The 21,409-nt window shown below is 41.1% G+C and overlaps 2 protein-coding genes across 2 annotated transcripts in view; both read left to right on the top strand.

The window, feature by feature from the left end:
- The window catches only part of LOC105362394 (uncharacterized), a 6,553-nt gene extending 1,497 nt beyond the window's left edge, over positions 1-5,056 (top strand). Inside the window, exons 3-5 of the mRNA XM_011499833.1 lie at positions 2,095-2,290; positions 2,781-2,994; positions 4,513-5,056. Of these exons, the coding sequence (XP_011498135.1) occupies positions 2,095-2,290; positions 2,781-2,994; positions 4,513-4,841 (739 nt within the window). The 3' untranslated portion in view covers positions 4,842-5,056. The remainder of the gene's footprint in view (positions 1-2,094; positions 2,291-2,780; positions 2,995-4,512) is intronic.
- A 155-nt stretch (positions 5,057-5,211) lies between these two features.
- On the top strand, positions 5,212-14,915 carry LOC105362393 (uncharacterized). The gene is made up of 7 exons (XM_011499832.1): positions 5,212-5,717; positions 6,711-7,256; positions 7,953-8,209; positions 9,641-10,030; positions 10,693-11,059; positions 12,450-13,749; positions 14,622-14,915. Exons 1-7 carry the CDS (start codon positions 5,542-5,544, stop codon positions 14,913-14,915), a joined length of 3,330 nt encoding a protein of 1,109 aa, XP_011498134.1. The 5' UTR covers positions 5,212-5,541.
- Positions 14,916-21,409: the final 6,494 nt, after the last annotated feature.

Here is a 21,409-nt window from a genome sequence, read left to right as displayed (position 1 = left end):
CCCCCCCCCCCCCCCCCGCCCACTACTCTCTCTCTCTCTCTCTCTCTCTCTCTCTCTCTCTCTCTCTCTCTCTCTCTATCCCGCTTTTCCTCGTATTCCTCCTCCTCCTCCTCCTCTTCCTCCTCCACCTCCTCACTCTCTGGCAAGCAAGTTGCAAAGTCCGCGCGAATCGTTAGCGAACGAATGTAGGCCAATACGAGCAAGTGACGTGTCTGGCTCCGCGCGCAACAACGCAAGATTAAGTGAACACCGAAAAAGCGTAACACGCGCGCCCACGCATATATCGATAAGCTTATGCGAAAACGCACGCGCGCGCGCTGTGTAAATTTAGAGTGGCGCTATTCGCTTATTACGTAGCGGGAATGTGCACTGACCCATTTCCGGGGGATCGCGACGAGACGGTCCACCGCGTCGCGCTATTACGTCGCGGCGACGGTGACGAACGAGACGTCCATCGCTGATGCGTCGCTCGCTCGAATGATGCGCGCGTGCAGAAGTGCGCGCTCGGAGATGAAGAACCTCGGAGATAAAGAAGGTAGTGAGACGGTGGTTTTTACGGGCGACGGGGGAGGGAGGGACGGCAGGGACGGGAGGCTCGATTTCGGGAGGAGAGTCGGGAAAACGTGGTCGCACTTCCTTTTGTTCGTACCCTAGCCTAACGTCGTCCGCAAGCTTGTCCTTACCTTCCTCGTCCCTCTCGCTTTCCGCCCCATCCACCCGCTCTCTTTGTCGCTTTTGATGATGAATCTGCGTAGAGTTCTTTGTTTGTGCTTGGTCTGGTTATCTTTGTCGCGGAGTATCACGATATGTCGAGCACGGGGTGTGAGTGATCCGGGTATCACGAGTATGACAATCAACCATTGGCGAAAGATTATTGGGTATTATATATCGACTCGCGCATTCCGGACATTGGCATGACACTCGTCATTGCGCTTTTGACATCATTTGTGCAAATTTCGTAGCTGATTGTGACAAACGTTCGGAATTTACTGGTTAGTCGGAAGCTGTGTTCGTTGATTTAAATGCTAACTGCTGTGCTCTTTAGGGATAACGATTGCGTATATTTTTATCCACTTTTATGGATTTATTTTTTTCTCTCCCGTGAATGGCGATTAAACGATGGATAGTAATTCGTCGATTCGTCGATTCGTTGTTAAAAGCTCTCTCTCGCTCTCTCGCTCTCTCCCTCGAGAGAGCCATTGACTTTACCGTTGCCAACGAATGTCTAAGTAATACCGATGCTCTAATACTATACAAAACTATCCGACATTACTAATCATTTCCGCTCATACTTTGCAATTTTTTGTAATTAAAAAAAGTAAATGACACTTACATCGTAATTGCTTTTATCAAACATATTTTAATAATGCAATAGGCTATGTTTGCTGCCCGGACGAAACAATTTATATTTTAAATGCTTAAGTAATCGCGTTCGATATGGTTTACAGAATTGATTTCAAATAGACAGTTCGGATATATCGGATAATCGATAGCGGTAAGCAAATACCTCAAAGAGTCGACAAAAAATCGCAAATACAATTTTATTAATCGAATAACGAGCAAAGCCACAGCCGCAAACAACGACTTACGACTACTAATACAATACACTTGATTTTATTTTACGATAAGGCGGATTTTTCTCGTCTCGTTTACCGTCGACGTTTTACGTACGTAAAAAAAAAAAGTCCAACGGCGGCTGGATTTAGACCGAAGCCTAAATTATTATGGCACAATAGCCATTATGCCTCGAGCATTTACGGACTTACGATAATAGCGATATTCCTTATCGGCGAGCACGACGAGCGACACCCCGAGCTGAAAATACCCGATATCGTTATAACAATGCTTGAATTAGCCCTGCATCCGCCGGTGGACCGCTGGCCAACGATCCTTAAATAAAGGAATCCGTAGTTACAGTGGTCGGCCGGTGCTTGCGAGCGTGGCAACAAAAGAGTCGGAATAATCGGCGTTGCAGTGGGTTTACGAGCGAGGCGATTGTGGGCTCGAGAGGGACGCCGGCTTTGCTAAAATTATGGCCCCAGCCGGGGAATTAGCCGAGAGTAGCAGCCTAAAATGCCCATTACATTGTTGCAGGCACGAGGCCAGAGACATCGTCCGACATGCGGTTGGCGCGGGCGAGCAGGACGCGGTGCTTTTCACGGGCCAGGGCACCGCGGGGGCGTTACGCACTTTGCTGAAGCACCTCGACCTCGGGACGCCAACCGTCGTCTTTGTCGGGCCCTTCGAGCACCACTCCAACCTGAGGCCCTGGCGGGAGTACGGGGTCAGGGTGAGTTACTCCTCATCTCTCATGCGCCAGTGCGCTTCCAACCAAGTGGCACGAGGAAATGAGTCATCGGGGGCTCCTACCGCGCGTCGATTTTTAAAATAAAATTACTCTCCCAGTCGCACGGATGACGGTCCGCGCGCTTTCCCATTGCCAATTTACTCTTTCGTTTGGTCTTACTTGCACGCGGGAGAGTGAAGAGTGAAGATGCATATTAGTAATGCGAGGCTAAATTGCTGTCGCCCAAGCTAACGAGAAGCAGCCTAATTTATTATTGAATGTCGTCTCCCTTTAAATATCGCGAACGTTTAACGTCTTTTCTGCTGCCACGCGCACAACGGCTAAAAGCTAATGACGTATACCAAATTTTGGCGCATAACGGGCGTTAAATAAATTTAACAATATATCGCGCAACAAATAAACGCTAAATCCATCGGCGATAGCGATTATCCGACTTGTCTTGTTTTTATTTTATGCCTCTGCTCGTTCGTAGCTGGTGAGAATTGACGAGACGCGCGAGGGCTTCCTGGACTTGAACGACCTCGATCGGAAGCTGGTGAAGGAAAGGATGGAGAATCCGTCGGCGCGTATGGTCGGATACTTTAGCGCGGTCAGTTGCATAACTGGTGTCCTTGCCGATGACGTCGCCACGACGCTTCTGCTGAGGCAACATGGGGCTCTCAGTGTTTGGGATTACACTTCGGCAGGTAAGGGCGAGTCACGTTGTCGACCATGAAGAATTACCTGGCGGGCGGGCGGGAGGATGTGATTGACATTGCGCAGGTTGTTGGTAATGCCTGTGATAATGACTGGCTATTTCCATTTGCTTGATAATTTCGGGATGTGCAATATCAAAGCAAAATACCAATCGATCGAATTTTCAATTTATTCTACTATTATTGTATTTACTTTCAAGTAACAGAATAAGGAGTAATTGGAGTAACCTGGGCACTATAGTAGGGGCGTTAAATTGCATTTCAGGTTAAATATTTATCTTAACGAGTCTATTGCATCGCGGCATTTAAATCGAAAAATATTGCTTTGCCTGTGTAACGAGAGGTAACTTATTTATAATTAATCAATTGCCGATTAATTCGCAAGAATTTTGACGCAGATGAATTAATTCGTGCGATGGATACTTACTAATCATATGAATTAAAAATTAATATACTTGCCTATTTATATGCGTAGTGTTGTGATTAATTAGAACTAATAATTCGAGCAATAATGACATATCGTATGCGGTAATATAATACGCGTAAAAATATAAAATTTATTTGAATAACATTGCCACGTCGTTAATCATGTAAAAATATAAAATTGGTGCACGATAAAACTTCTTCAGCCTTGAAAACTTTATTCGCTTATTTTCGGATTTCACGAAATATATAGTTTTAACGCTCGTTAAAAAAAGATTCAGATTCTTCCCCGTACAGTGACGATATCTTTATACGAATATACTTGAACTCCTTACCGGCTCACCTAATTAATAATACACATACAATAAATGTTTTTTCTAATGCAATTCCGTACTTTCCACGGGCAATTTAATGCAAAGTCTGTTATTTGGTATTCATCCTACCAATAATTCAAAAGTCTAGCCAATTCTCTAGGGAAACGAAAAGTATCGATTATTTATAACGTTAATAAAAATAAAACAAACAAACAAAAAAGCGAGTTATCTACTATCGAAAATCGAATATCCTTATGGCAGCTGTTCGTCAGCTATTTCAACAAAAAAAAGATAAAATAAAAGCATTCGACATATAGTGCTGAATAATAAGGATCGGATTTAAGAAGGAAAGGTTCATTGCAATGTTCAACGGCTGTTTATCCATGCATCCACGTCAAAAATATTTAATAACATTTCGAAAGGAAATTCTCGGAATAAATACAAATTCGTAACCGTCATTAAAATTAAAAGCCAATTGCCCCGTCGTGCCTACGTGGATCAATAAAAGCTTACGAGAAATTGAACGGAAGGCGAGGCGAAGGGAGCTGTCACTATCAAAACAAAAACAAAAACAAAACAAAAAAAAAACAAAAAAAAAAAAACAAAAAAGATGCTCAGCACGCTGAAACTGGCCAATGCCGAGCCACGCTTTAATTCTTATCAGCCGCGCCCTTCTTCGACTCTTCGCCTCTTCGCCTCTTCGACCCGCCTCGGCCAACGCCACCAATCTGCAAATCAGCTCACGCACGACTCCCTCGCCTCTCCTCCTCAGCTCCCTACCTCAAGGTCGAGATGAATCCGAACCTGCCGGGAGTGGGCGAGCGCACGGTGCACAAGGACGCGATCATATTCGCGGGGCACAAGTTTATCGGTGGGGCCCAGTCCCCGGGCGTCCTTGTGGCCAAGCGATCCCTCCTCGGCGAGGACGTCTGCCCCGAAGACATGCGGGACTCGCATCGCTACATGCGCGACCCGGAGCTCAGGGACGAGAGCGGCAGCGGCGGCGTCGTCGAGGCGATACGCTGCGGCCTCGCGGTCCAGCTCAAGGAAAACATCACGCACCAGGCCATCGCCGCAAGGCAGGACAAAATATCGAGGTGAGTTCGTCGCCCTCTCCTTACGTCAGGCGACTATCGAGATTTACGGGGGCCAGTGATCCGCGGCCGTTAATCGGTGGAACATTCATGAGGTCTCGGTTTCGTTGCCTCGGGAGTCCGCCTATGACAATTATAACGACGCGTAAATTCCGCATTGTGCTGCTGTACAGTTGATTGGCAATATCGGGAGGGCGGACATTTTTTAAGAACAATTTTAACCGGCGGTTTATCCGTCCATCGCGTCGAGTTGTTACGTAATGAAGATGTGAGTCGGTCGTTATCTATCGAGCCTATTTCATTAATTAAGCCTACGGCGATTGTCCACCGCCACGCGTTTCCCCTCGAAGCCTAATTTCTCTATGACGTGTGACGCTGCCGCGCGTATCGATGAACGATCGTTAATATTTATGGGCAACGGTTACCGTCGATTTAAATATCCTTATAAATTCTCTTAACGCGCCTTCATTTTCCTCTTTACTGCCTATTTAACGAGCTGTCAATGCAAATTCCGGGTGTCGCCTTATCGGTCTCTACAGCCAGCCGTTACTTTTAACGGACTTTTTGTTACCCAACGGCAATCGTTCACACAAACTACTCTCTACATTTTCACTAGACAAGTCTTATCGCACGTGCGCACGATACCCGAGCTCATACTTCTGGGCTGCAGTTCGCAAAGTGTGAAGCGACTGCCGACCTTCTCGTTCATGGTGCGCCATCCCCGTGGTACCTTCCTCCATCACAACTTTGTCTGCGCTGTCCTGAACGACGTTTTCGGCGTGCAGGCGCGTGGCGGATGCGCCTGCGCTGGACGTTACGCCCACGACTTGATGGGCATCGACGAGAAGCTCGCCAAGGAGTACGAAGCGCTTTTGCTGCGAAGGTACGTGGAGAATCCGCACGCGTGCGTAATCGGTCACGACAAGTCGACATCGATCACTGCCGAGATTTTTACTTCTCCAGTTCTTCCACTGGCATACACACACACACACTCTCTCTCTCTCTCTCTCTCTCTCTCTCTCACTCTCACTCTCTCACTCTCTCACTCTCTCACTCTCTCACTCTCTCGACTCAGGTCACCTCGTTTAGTGCCCCTTCAATTGTTCCGCTTAAATTATCGAGTCTTAAAATAATTATCCTTTTTCTCTTTATCGCTCGAACGCGTGGCTGTGCTCACGACACGAGCAAGGAGCTAACAATAAAGGATTCGATTGGTGAAAAAAATGTCCTATTGCTGATTACGTCGTAATGTAGGTGCAAGAGGGAAATCTTTTGCTCTCCAATCCTCAAACGTAATCCAATATCAATTATAGTGTACAATTATAAATATTCATTAGGTAAAAGAGCATAAAAGGTATACTATCTTATAATTATGCTAACGTGTTAAAGATAACGCTACGGTCAGTGATATTGTATCATTAGAAAAATTAGAATATTTGCACAATTAATTGTACATAATATGATATCTTAAAGGCATATGAATTTTTATGGACGTTATTTCTCAAAAAGTAGGGATACTCGTTGAAAGACGCAACTTAAGAAAAAGAAGAAAACTCTAGTGTAATATATTTACTCAACGGATATTAACTTTTAAATAATGAAATAATCCTACATATTGAGATTACATTGGTTCTTATGTATTAAAATAATTAAAAAGTGAAAAATATTTGTAAATTGTATAAGTATTTCGGTATAAGTTGAGGAAAGGAAAAAATCATTAAACGCGCACTTGGAACAGAACCATGTTAGTTGCATAATCAAGAGAGAAGGAGTAGGATAGAGAGAGAGAGAGAGAGAGAGAGAGAGAGAGAGAGAGAGAGAGAGAGAGATGAAATCGATGAGGTAGGAGGAGTGTGCTGAGCTGTTGAATTTTCAGCGGACAGAGCGACGGCGGCCGCGACGAAACGAACGCGGAAACGCTGCGCCCGGGCTTTGCCCGCCTTACCTTCCCTTACTTCATGTCCGAGGCCGAGGTTGCCTTCGTCCTCGAGGCACTGAAGATGGTGGCGACCGAGGGCTGGAAGCTGCTGCCCCAATATGTGCTTAATCCGGATACGGGCGAGTGGCGCCACCACACGAATAGCGTCTTCAAGGACCGACGCTGGCTTGGCTCGATACGCTACACGGACGGGCGCATGAACGCCACGGAGAGGCGCGTCTCCGGACCCGGCGTCTTCCCCCAGAGCTACGGCGACTCTCTCCAAACCGCCCGCAACATCTTCAATAGGGCCAGGAAGATGGCGCAGCGCTACCCCATGCAGATCGACCGGAGCGTCTCGTTCGATGAGAAGAGCGAGGCGCTCCGGTGGTTTATGCTGCCGCACGAAGCCCAGGATCTTCTCCTCGGGCACTCGCAGAACGTCAAGCATCACGTCCCATTCGACCCCTCGACTTACAAGCTCGCACAATTCGAAGCCTCTTGGTTAGATTATTTTCTCTCATTTCGCACCCTCCCATACACACACGCCCACTCAACGTCAAACAGACGTCAAACTCCCTTCCCTCGGTACTTTGGCCTTGGCTTTACCCGACGCTTCCTCTTTCCTTTTTCCTCGCGCTTTTTCAATAACAATTTCTCGTCATTCTGCTCTGCGCATATATCTGATTGCGACTGGCTTTGTGCGCCAATTTAATAACTCCGTGAATCGAGCATTTGTCGCTTTAACCGTTAATATCGTGAACACTTACCCTCTCTACTTACTTACACAAAATTCCGACTTTTTCTTTCGCTGCAAAAAGAATTTCCATAACGAACACATATTTACTCGTGTAACGCTTAAAGGTTAGATTGCGCTATGGACCAAGCGTTCGTGGTAAACGAATTGGCATTAGTTAACATTGGAATACTAATATCCCATATGTAAAATCGTTGGATATTTGTTGTTGAATGGCTTTGCCGAGTATACTTTAATTGAAAAATAAAGTAATATCATTGATAGAGATGGCGACCGTTCGCGGCGCTGTTCTTCATAAACGTCACTTAAAATGTCGCGCACCCGCCTTAAGTAATCCAAGACATGGATGTCACGACCGCTATCCTAAGCCATCCTAACAGCCCAAAGACACTAACCGAGCTCGTCCCCCTTCTTCATCCTGTCTCTAGTTTCGGTATTCGCAGGCTCAACAATGACGCCTCGCGCTCAACAAATCCTCTGGTCTCCCCGAATTCACCGCGGCATCGGAGCCTCCCGGCCCTCAGCTGCCCGGCGGAGCTTCGTCGCGTTCGGGGCGGCCCTAAGCCTACCAGCGAGACCGACGACGATGATCTCGGTGCTCTAGGCCAGAAGTCGCCGGCCACCTGTCCAGGCTCGCCCATGCCCAGCATCAGGTTCGCCGTGGGCGAGGCCGTAACCACTGCCGCGGCCGGGATTCTCGGTAAGGGGCCACACTCGATGGCTTACAACTGGTGGGATGAGGTTGTTACAGGACGCTTGATTGGTTACTTGATTCTTCGTGTTGTTGGGATACCGGGAGCCTTTCTGCGCGCCACGCGTGAGGTTTTGTTGAGAAAGAAGGCGAATCGAAGGAGAGGAAAGTCGATAATTGTTTGTCATGTATTTTCAAATAATATGGTCTTGTTAAGTCGATTGAAATATGTTTCGTAACGTAGCATCGTGCAGGATTTGGAATTGATCTTTCGAGATGTTCGTTCTCGCAATCGTTTCAATTTCTGATCTATATTTATCGCAAGTGTTACGGCTCGTTAAAGATAAAGTCGATCTTTCCCGTATCTTTGCACATTATATAAGATGTAATGATTATCTTTGTTGAAAATTTTATGAGACATAATTTATAACGTGACGTGACTTTCACTTGCAAATTATTTCATTGTTTCATTGTATGTAGATACTTTTTTGTCTTGTTGTTTTTTTTTTTTTTGTTTTGTTTTAGGCATATTGTCACTTTTAGCATTACAATACGACGTACGATGAAAGAATTAATTAATCAAAACTTTTATACGAAGAGGCTAAAGCAACGCATTACCCGTAACTTCATTGTTTTACAGATTTTCCTTTTCTTTTCTTTACTTTCTGTTTCATTGAAAAAAAAAAAAAAAACACACACACACACACACACACACACACACACAATAAATATATCGCTCTATAATTTATAAACATGCATCATTTAAAAACATAAGTTATCTATTTTTAACCGACTAACAAGAGCATAAACAACTTTTTTTCTCAACGCCTGATTATTTCATATTACTCGTTGAAGTAGAATATTGATAAGCGTTCGCTCGTTCCCTTGTTGTCTCCGTTCTTTGTGCACTTATATTTAGAATAAAAATAGTCCAATTGTTTTCCATTGCATAAGGTTTCCTTTACATTTTATAAGCTGTGCACGAAAGGAACCATCTAATCACGTAATTCTGACTGTAAATTCTTATGTCATATTTCATATTTCAATCAGCGCATTAAAATGCATTGAGGAACGAACAGCAAAAGCAAAACGAGATGAATGCCACGGTAAATTAAAATTTTAGGATTCGCAGTCGCTTTAAGATAAAGGATGTGAGCTCTTAGGGGAGCTCGCTCGAAAAAAATATCCTTCAAAGCCGCACACCAATTTGATTCGCCTGCCTTGTACATTCTGCCACCAAACTTTCTTCGTTCGATCGACAGTTTATAAATTTTTCATAAGCGAGAGTGAGTGGGGGGGGGGGGCGAGAGAAAGAAAGAGCCAGAATAGAAGCGGGAAAATGGAGTATGAATATGCAGGATTAGTTGTAGTATGGTATTGCATGGAGGGGGGGATCAGGTTAGAAAGTGTTAGGTGTTAAAATGTGAAATTGACATTCAGGTTCGGGGCCGACTATCACGCGGCTTATCGGCAGTGAACAGCAGAGATCGGCGAGCAGCGCGAGCGCGACCCCGACCAACGTAGACAGCGGCAGCGGCAGTCCTGACTCGGCCAAGTACATCGTTCGCGGCCGTTGCAACTCCCTCGGGAGCTCCTCGAGCTGCCCGGTGCGCTGCGGTACCGCGGACGGCACGAGCTCCCCCGTGCCCATACCTCTGAGCCCCCAGACCCTCGCCAGCCTCGGGATAGCAGCGGCCAACACCCAGAGCCGACATCGGCACTGCAGCTGCAGTAGCCAGACGGAGCTCAACGCATCGCTTGATTCCGACGCCAACGGCAGCCCCGGCAGGTCCGCATCCTCCCTCGGACACGTGCCCAACATCTCGCCAGGTGCGTCACTTACGCTTCATCAGCGGGGATTCGTTCGATTTCGGCTCCGAGCCCACCTTGTCACCGAGCCCCGCTACATGCAGTAGCTACCAGCTGCAACAATCCCGTGCGGAGATAAAATATCGAGTGTCCTCTATCCAAGGAGCCAAGCATCTCCACTGCACCTATCTTCTTATCATTATAAAACGCGTGGGAAAGCGTGCGGCTTCCTTACCCGTAACGAGCCACCAACGATTTACGCCCAATAATAAACTAAAGCTTCCATGTAATCGATAAATACGCGGTTCGCATGTGCAAATATTAGTTCGCTATATTAGCGATGCAAAGCAATATCTATAATCAGTGAGACGCTACTTAAGATTATTTTTTCTTCCCTTCATTTTTTACTCATATTTTTTTTTTATGCGTAAAGACGTCGTAGCGGGCCGATCAAAAGAATTCAATGAATTTAAAGAGGCGCGCGCGCGTGCAAAGAGATGAAGAAACAACGTACAATTGCAATTGTCGCGCGCATACGTAGAAATAAAGTTAAAGACGACGTACGTGCCAACGATTAACGAACGGGAACGAGATTTTCCTATTTGTAGGACTTTGCGAGCTTTAGCAAATCGGCTGGATTTTGATCGAGTCGAATGTGACCTTGAATATTTCGATGCAAACAGGAGGCTCTTGCTCGTCGTCGTTCGACTCGGCATTAAATACGAATCGTCTCGGTCGTTCCTCGCCCGTCCTCATGTGCGCGAGGAGCCACAGCTCCGAGGACGACCTGCGCGCCTACCTTAAGGAAGTGACCAAGGAGCTCGCCACGGAAATCAAGTCCGAGATACGCGAGGTCATATCGAAGGTCGACGACGCACTCTCCGAGAGCAACGCCACCGATCATCATCGTCCCCTGGAAAAGCAGCAGCACCACGACTCCTTCTCGGCGAGCGACATTGCCGAGTACCTCATGGAATTTTCTAAGGAGATGGCCAGTGAAGTGAAATCGGAGATCCGATGTATGGTTAATTCGGTTGACGGGCTGCACAGGTGAGACTTCCTCCTTATTCCCCGTATGCTGGTAACTCGAACTTTTCTGTGCTTTCAAGCTTTGTATTTCACGACCCATTGACAATGGCTCTCATCGATACATCAATTATTATTGTTTATCCAAACTAATTGGATTTAATTACGATATTAGACTTAATTTTTTTTTTTTTTTTTTTAATAATTACATTCGAGCGCCAATTAATTACTTAATTGCCAGTGCTCGGCCGGTGCGCGCGAGTGCTGCAGTCTTTTATTTGCTGGTGGTATCGCTTCTGTTTATTTACTCGGAGACGTAATGTAACGATCGGGCATTTTCAAAATCATCATTCCATTCGCTACTATATTTTCTACCGCGTGTCCTGTTAATTCACATTTTATTATTTTAAAATGTCGATGTCGCACCAAGCAAAATTGTTGTTTGACTGATATGATAACTTGTTGATTTATCAATGAATTAAGAGAAATCATCTTAATTTTCAGTGATTGATGACAAATGCTACCCACGATATGACTCCGACGCACTTTAAGATTTGGGTGATTACTTCTGCGAATACAATTTAAAAATGTTCGATACTTGCTTTTGCTTGAAGCGCCGAAAAGTAAACATTAAAGCATAATTGTAAAACTCAATTTGATAGGGACAAGTGGCGCTCGTACGATATTTTTACATCAAGTCAATTTGCATGCACCTTTATATTATAATATAATGCTTTAAACGACGAGGCTGAAATGCTCTTGGAGCAGAATTATTAAGGATTTAAGGAATACGTATAAATTTATTGCCTCTGTCAATGCCTCCGAAACATGGAAACGAACGATCCGAGCTATTTCACGGGATAATCGAGACATCGACATCATTCGCAATGAGACTAATAATAGCTCGCTAATAATATCTAGCCAACGCAGCTTAAATATCGTAAATTAGAGGACATTCTCATAATCAAACTAGGTAATTTCAATAAGTCTTAAAGTAATTAAATTATCTTTTGTCAATTTGCTCGTGTCGAATATACATTTTCACGCCATCAAAAATGTACTTGTAAAACTTTACGTTTCAATGTACATTCACGGCACATCGAATCCTTTCGCAATGCATTATTATTCACCATATTGGCATTTCTAGGACTTGGATGCTCAGAGGCCGACGCCGAGAGTCGAATGTTCCCGATATTAAAATATATTTTAGAACCACTTTGTCACGAGCAGCACTGTGAAAAATTATCTTCTAATGCACAATGACGAAGCGCCGAGTCGTCGCGCCATCCTTATCAAAAACGGTTACTTACAGCACCACGAACGTAGTTGTTGTTGTTACATATAAACGCGTCACAACAATCGCCGAAAATTTCACAAATCTGATGACTCAACATATAACAATTGGCATTTACAGATACTCGCCGGACGAGAAGTCGTCATCCGGGTGCGCGTCCCCGGCGGAGCGACGTCGCACGATCCTACCCGGGCAGAGCTCGTCCCGATCGCGCACTCCCGTGCCAATGGGCAAACTCACCGAACTCTCCTCCCAGCAGCACGATAGCAAAATGTCCTCCGAGTGTTCGTCCGACGAGACCGTGATTTACGTAGTGAAGCCGAGTCCGAGCGAGGATGGGCCGGGGAGCATCGTTGACGGGACCAAGGCCGTCAATACCAACACTAACAGCAACAACACGGACGACGATGACGAAGGCGAGCACAGCGAGCCCGACAAGACCCTACCCAAGATCTACTCGGCCGTGAACTCGGTCAGTTCCCAGGACAGCGGCATCAATCTCTCGTTTCACGACAGCGACCGTTCGGTCGACGGCTCGGTCGGCGATCTCGGGCGCAGCAGCAGCGCCGAGTTCAACACCAATGGCTGCTGCGCCCGGCGGCCCCGTTTCGGCAACGCCAATCCCTCGAGTCTCTGCAAGCAGAGCCGGGCCGCGGCCAACGACGACCTCTCCGAGGACGACGAGATCTTCTTCACCGCCTCGCAGCAGACGCCTTACGCCGAGGGCGTCCTCGATACCGGGGACGAGCAGCACACGGGTGGCCACTGGCACTGTCCGCCCAAGAACATCTGGAAGCCGACGGTCGAGGCCATGCAGGAGTTCGACATGATCAAGGACAACGATAGGATACTCCTCTGTCTGGCGCCCGGCGGCAAGAGCTCCCTCACGCTCTTACACACCTTAAGGCAATACAGATTTTACGCCCGATCCAAGGGCATCGACTTCGAGATCGGCGTCGCGAGCGTCTGCGACTACGGGAGCGAGGAGCTGGCCGGCCTCGCGACCTACTTCAAAGCCCTTAACGTGCCATACTTCAACGAGGGCCTCGGCGACGACGGCAAGGAAACCGAGACCAAGGACTCGGCCACTAGTCAGGACGGAACGCGACCCGTCGGATCCTGCACGAGCTTCTGCGAGAAGGCCACGAGGGCCAAGCTCTACGCCCTCGCCAAAGGCAATGGTTACAATGTCTTGGCACTCGGACAGAACTTGGACGACCTTACCGAGGGCTTCTTGTCCTCCGTCTTTCATAACGGCAGGCTAAGGACCATGAAGGCCCACTATTACATAAGGGAGCAGTCGCTCAGAGTCGTAAGGCCCTTCGTCTACGTGAGGGAGAAGGCGCTCAAGCTCTTCATCGACAACAAGAAATTACCGATCTTCGTGGATTTGGCTAGCGAGAGTGGCGAATCGGTTAGGGTAACTTTTACATTTTTTTAAACATTTTCAAAACTAAAAATTTTACATTCTTCCCTCTTACCCACTCTCGGCATTCGACATTTCGTACGCGTTATTGTATCCCATGTTTGACCAAACATTTTCGTCCTCCTTGTTGGCGAAGCATTCGGGATAAAGAATTTGTCCCTTGAAATACATTTGTATTGACAGGTTGCATTGACACAAGCACACACGTGCATACCTTATTTTAAAAGATTACGGAACGCTCGAAAGGTCGTGGAAGGTGATTAGTGGAAAAACGATTATAAAAGCTTTTAAATCAATTTTCTCTAAAATACATATTATTGATCGTCGAATTATTCATTAATGAAGGAATGTTTTAACAGTAAATACATTCTAACGGATTAGTCATTTAGTAAATCGGAAATTAACAACTTATTAATAAAAATGGGCATCTCCAACAATAAGACATAATTTTCAATAATACCTGGCCTTTTATATTTTGCCACCAGTACTCGATGAGCTGAATTTCGCATGAAAATCCTAATGTACGTGAGCAAATATAATAACTTGATCGCTTAATAATTGAAAACCTTCGATTTAATGATTACAATAGCATTGGCGTAATTGGCCGAACCGGTGATGCCAAAATATTGTAATAATATGAGCGACGATGACGACGAAAAATTGACGACGGTATAAATAAAGCTAAAAACACTTTCTGGGTGATAATCGACATTTAAAGAATTTCTTCTATGAAACGGTCACTGCTTTCGTCACTTTTCGGTCACTTTCGCTTGCATATTACCAGGACAATAGAGATTCCCAGCCAGGATCCCCGATTCCGAGCACAGCGTTCAACGGACTAATTAACGGTTTTGATCCACCCGCAGAAAAAGAAGGAGGATCCGATAGGCCGCCAGGAGATGACGTACCCTCGTCTCTACTGGTCGCTACGTTCGGCCCTGCGACCCCTCATATCGGCCCAAGGGCTGGGCGGCGAGAGCGAGCAGCCGTACAAGCGCCAGCAGCACAGGCGACCGCGCACCAACTCCTTCAGCGCGCTGCCTCTGGTCACCACCACCATCTCCGATCACTACGCCTCGACGTCCTCAGCGATGGCCGGCGGTAACCACCACCAGCGGATCGAGGACAGCGAAGAAACGGACGAGGAGCCGGTGATCTGAGGGCCCGCTCTCGACGAGAGCCGGCCACGACGCCCGGCTCCACATTCCACGTGACGCGCGGGGCCCGGGCGCCGACCGGGAATCGTTACCCACGTCCGCGGCGCACAACGATCGCCCGTCGAGCTTCTCCCGCCCCGGTTGGCCGAGTCACGCGCCCTCTCGATGCCCCGGGCGCAACGAATTCGCCGACCGGGAATCGTTACCCACGTCCGCGGCGCATCACGATCGCCCGTCGAGCTTCTCCCGCCCCGGTCGGCCGAGTCACGCGCCCTCTCGATGCACCGGGCGCAACGAATTCGCCGACCACGCGAGTTTACGTAAATCACGTGAGGCGAGCATAGGCTCGGGGATGCGGGAGTAGTACGTTCTTACGACTCCCTCCCTTCCTCTCGCACGACACTCATTCAACGGATTGAGAATCTCGTGGAGTTCGATGAGTGGTGAAAGGCTTGGCTATCGTTTCGAGGATGAAACGTTCAACGGCTTCGAGGCGATGATCAATTTTTATACTTTCTTTAGTCGGCGCTTGGTCCTTCTCTAATTATTGGCCCATCCATTCATGGTAACGGCCATTTTTTTTTGAATTATAGACTTAACAAACAATCGGTTATCACGCCCATTCCAGCCATTCTCATAGCTCATTCTCTTGTAATTAAAGAGGACGATTGTGCTCGTTGTGCATTACTTATTTATAATTCACTTGGATAGTTGTAGTATCGACTTATCTTTGCCATTAACTGTACGTTTTTTTTTTAAATTTTTTTGTCGTTCTCTATCGATGCATCCTTATCTAATTTCACTTTGCATTAGTTTTCCGAGCTATGAGCTTACGAATCGAGCATATTTCCAGTTGATTAGCCTTGGTATATTTGAGAGAGTTTGGTCTTTAACGGAAAGTATTTATGTAGAATTAATTGTACAACACGTGTAATTGACAGGAGTGGATATTTTTTATTTTCATTCATTTTTTCAATCAATCATTCATTCATTCATTCTTTCATATTTGATTTCTATTTCTTACTTACATTGAGAAGTCAATGTGAGATTCTGTTGGCAATGCTATTTACAATGTTAGACGGATAACGAGAAGTAGTGTTGCTAAAACTGTTGATAAAAATAAAATTAATTTACGGCTGATCAGGTATGGGCTAAATAAAGTATTTCAATTGATCGATGATTTTAACCAAGAATGGAAATATTTTCCATCGATAATTATAGATTTATGATTTTAAGTTATAATTTATATAAATTTGATAGAAAAGCATATATAAATTAATATAATAGTAGACGACCATTTCATATTACTTTTCTAACAAAATAAAAAAATACAAAGAAAAAAATCAGTAGTTTAATACGAGAATGTTTAAACAGATTTGGTTAACAGTGATACAATGAAGAAACGAATAGTTTTTTGTAAATTAAATTTGTTATTATACTATACTAACAGTGTAAAAGTTCTAAAAGCATAGAAATTTATGTAAAATATAATTTAACGTCATAAACAAACATGATTTTTTAATGGAACAATAAATAAAAAGATTTATAAATTAAACAAATCGTTAAAAAAAAATATTTCGAAATGTGCCACCGAGCGATATTTATTTCACTGTAAATTTTCATTCGCCATGTTCTTTTTTTATATTTTTCTACAACAAATGTAATTGCAATTTCACGTACTTTGAGATCATTTAAATGCACCTTTTCTACTATAAATAATTAAATATATTAAAGGAACAAATTAAATGCATATTGTTTAATTGTTATCATTATCATTATCACTATCATCATCATCATCATCATCATCATCATCATCATCATCATCATCATCATCATCATCATCATCATCATCATCATCATCATCATCATCATCATCATCATCATCATCATCATCATCATCATCATCATCATCATCATCATCATCATCATCATCATCATCATCATCATCATCATCATCATCATCATCATCATCATCATCATCATCATCATCATCATCATCATCATCATCATCATCATCATCATCATCATCATCATCATCATCATCATCATCATCATCATCATCATCATCATCATCATCATCATCATCATCATCATCATCATCATCATCATCATCATCATCATCATCATCATCATCATCATCATCATCATCATCATCATCATCATCATCATCATCATCATCATCATCATCATCATCATCATCATCATCATCATCATCATCATCATCATCATCATCATCATCATCATCATCATCATCATCATCATCATCATCATCATCATCATCATCATCATCATCATCATCATCATCATCATCATCATCATCATCATCACATACATACATACATACATACATACATACATACATACATACATACATACATACATACATACATACATACATACATACATACATACATACATACATACATACATACATACATACATACATACATACATACATACATACATACATACATACATACATACATACATACATACATACATACATACATACATACATACATACATACATACATACATACATACATACATACATACATACATACATACATACATACATACATACATACATACATACATACATACATACATACATACATACATACATACATACATACATACATACATACATACATACATACATACATACATACATACATACATACATACATACATACATACATACATACATACATACATACATACATACATACATACATACATACATACATACATACATACATACATACATACATACATACATACATACATACATACATACATACATACATACATACATACATACATACATACATACATACATACATACATACATACATACATACATACATACATACATACATACATACATACATACATACATACATACATACATACATACATACATACATACATACATACATACATACATACATACATACATACATACATACATACATACATACATACATACATACATACATACATACATACATACATACATACATACATACATATACATATATATATATATATATATATATATATATATATATATATAGAAATTGAAAAGAAATTTTTAATGACGTATGTACAACACATTTAGCTGTTGATGCAAAATAAAAAACAACAGTATTTAAGGTATTACTGATGAGACATAAAATATAAAAAATGTAAGAGAAGGAGTAAATCTTGTTTCGAATCAGAGCTTACAATGGATATTATTATTCAGGCTCACCGAATTTTACGGATAAACTGAATAATTCATATAGAATGTAAATAATCAATAATTGGTGCTTGCAGTATGGAAATGCAAGTCGTTTATTCAGTCTTTGTTGTCGATTAGATCAGACAACGCAACGTCGTAGAGATTATCAATTGAAATTGCTTTCCGCTGGCAATTGCGCAACGTTCATAAAATTATTTGTGCGAAGTTCTGATCGGCAGCACATGTGTTCTTTCTCAAGTAATTAAGTGCTCTGCGGCTGTGTATTGGCGTTATATATATATATATATATATATATATATATATATATATATATTATAGAAAAGCCTCGCGCAAATTAAATCGATGAACGTTTCATTTCTTTCCGCGTGCTCTGGCAATATATGTGTAAGCACGAAATGGTGTTCCTGTTTTGGTGAGAGTGTATGTGTATAAATTTCATTGATCTTTTTTTAATCACGAGTGACTGGATATGCGAGTATCGACAAAATTTTATGTTACAGAGGAGACACACAAATTTACAATTCGTAAGTAACTTTAAGTATATAAAAATACATATAAATAAATAAATAAATAAATACATATATATTTATTTATTTGAAACATGTAATATACTATTATCCATACATTAGTATACATGTTCATGCACATATAAGTATGAATATACATAGTCGTATATACATGTTTCTGTATATGACTGTGTATACACGTGGGTCGATGTATGGCATTAACACGATCTAATTCTTCAAGTTATTTTACAAAAATATTTAAGCAGCGAAATATGAGAATCCTTTAATGACTTATCTATTTTTAACTGCAATGGTAAGACAAACTTTGTCTTACGACAAATGGGAATGATTCGTTTATTCAAGCGTTGTGAAAGAAATTTCGTGAACAATATGAGCAAACGTTATACAGCGTTTAACAATGACTGCTAAATTTAAATGAAAACCCTGTCGATAAAATGACCACATATGATAAAACAAAAAATGCAAAAAAAAAAATAAAATGATTAATCGTGTCAGTACAAAATTTGATCATGTCGACAACGAATTTTCTTCCACTAACTTTATTATTAAAGGAAAAAACAAACAAACGATACATGATCATTCTGCTGAAAGATTAAAAGCCTATAGTAGTAATTTATAATTGTAAACATTGTTCCACTTACCTGCTTTCCAAATGGGTCACACAACTTTTTACACAAAATGTGTGTATAAATAAAAATAAAGAAATTTAATCAAACGTAGATAAAAGAAATACGGTGTATTTTTGCGTGACTCGCAACACTGGACGATCAAACGAAGAAGCTAGAAAAAATTAAAAAAAGACTAAGCCTTGGAGTAATTAATATGATTATTAGAAAATTATGTATACAAGTATACACGTTATTAAATATATATATATATATATATATATATATATATATATATATATAAGTAAATTAATTAATTGATAAAATTGTGATTATTGAAACGCTTTTAAGCTTTACTTCGTTAGGTCGTTAGTAATTCGGTGAGTTAATTTGTGTCAGATGATGTAAAACAAAAAATCACTTACGAATTAATGCGTATAGATCTTATATTTTCTGAGAGTTATGAGAGTACTATATTGTTATTGTATAAATATGTAAGTTTATTTATCGCTAATAAAAATGAACTTAATAAAATTGAGTGTTTATTGATATACCTATGCAACTGTAACATATTTAAAATAAAAAAAAACAAATGTTTGAAGGTTCAAGATAAATATCACTTGTAGATCGATTAATTAATTATATTTAAAATAAATGGCCAAGGAAATCATAAAAATATTTATGAATTTATACATAAAATAAGTCATACTATATAATAATAATAAATATAAAGCTGAAAAGATGACAACAATTTATTGAATCACAGAGAACAAAATATAAGCTATAAGTTTACAGATTTATTGTTTATTAGCGATTAAATCGATTTTCCAAATATATAAATATATAAATAAGTAAATAAATATATATATATATATATATATATATATATATATTCATGCATAGTCTTGAAACGTAATTATGACTAGAATCACTCGGTAAAGTATAATGAAATATCAGTACTATACGGAAGTGACGTAGTTTAATAAAATTTAACTGACTTACGTCAAATAAACATTCTTTTAAATTCAGTTTATTTAGATTTAAAACCATAAATTCCGTGAAAAATTAAAAAAATATATAGCTTGAAAACAATATATGTATTTATAAATCGTAATTAGGTATTTCCTGTTTGACAATTTATCATCATAAAGATAAATAACATTGCACTTTTTGTAATAGATTGCTTTTCATTTGAAAAAATTTACGTAAGTTAATACACTACATTAACGGTTTTACTGTGTGTGTGTATATGTATATATATACAATAATTGCTTGTTTGAACATACCAAATAAATCAGTACTTTTGACAATTTATAAAAAAAGTTTTTGCATACTTAGTTCTTTAGGTATTAAAATTTGAACAAGAGAAAAGTATTTTATTCTTTTTATAAGTTCATCTGTTTTTTTCAAAAAAAAAAAGGTTTTAAAAAAAGTACAATGTCTAATATATAATATTTTTATCAAACAATCAATCTTTAATATTTTTATAAAGTTTTAAGCGTGTACAACACTAGAATATTATAGATCGATATTTATTATTAAATGACTATTTTAATAATTCATGTTTAAGTGCATAATCTGGTAATCTGACACAAGTTTGAATTTAATGCAAATTTAATTCTTATATCATTTGCGTGTACCTATTAGGATGGAAATAAAACTTAATTTTATTACTTTTTAGGGGAGTGTGAGAATTTAATAAGACATAGGTTTCACAATATTATAAGTACCAACATATTTATTAAATTTGGAAAGTATTTTTTGATTAGTAGCTAGATGTTAGAATTATTTTATATTAAGCATGTTTGATTTACACCACTTGTATTGAGAAAATTGATGATTAATTAATTAATTAGACACAATATTTTTGTCATACCCTCTCTCAATTTTGATATGAAATATTATGAAAATTGAGAAATTTGTATATAAGTTTGACGTCTAACAGATTTTACCGTAGATAGAATAACTTGTTCGATTCGTGTTTGATGTTTTGAGAAAATTTTTTAAGAGACATTATCTTATAATATACTTATATGTATTTTTATTTATGTATAGCTAATGCAGTGTACTTTCTCATAGAGAAAGTCTCTCGATGCATCTTGAAAGTTTTTCGCTCGA

The sequence above is a fragment of the Ceratosolen solmsi genome, unplaced genomic scaffold (genome assembly GCF_000503995.2).
Source record: "Ceratosolen solmsi marchali unplaced genomic scaffold, CerSol_1.0 scaffold35, whole genome shotgun sequence".
Taxonomy (NCBI): Eukaryota; Metazoa; Arthropoda; class Insecta; order Hymenoptera; family Agaonidae; genus Ceratosolen; species Ceratosolen solmsi.
Note: the sequence above shows the minus strand (reverse complement) of the source record. Positions and strands in the feature narration are given on the sequence as shown.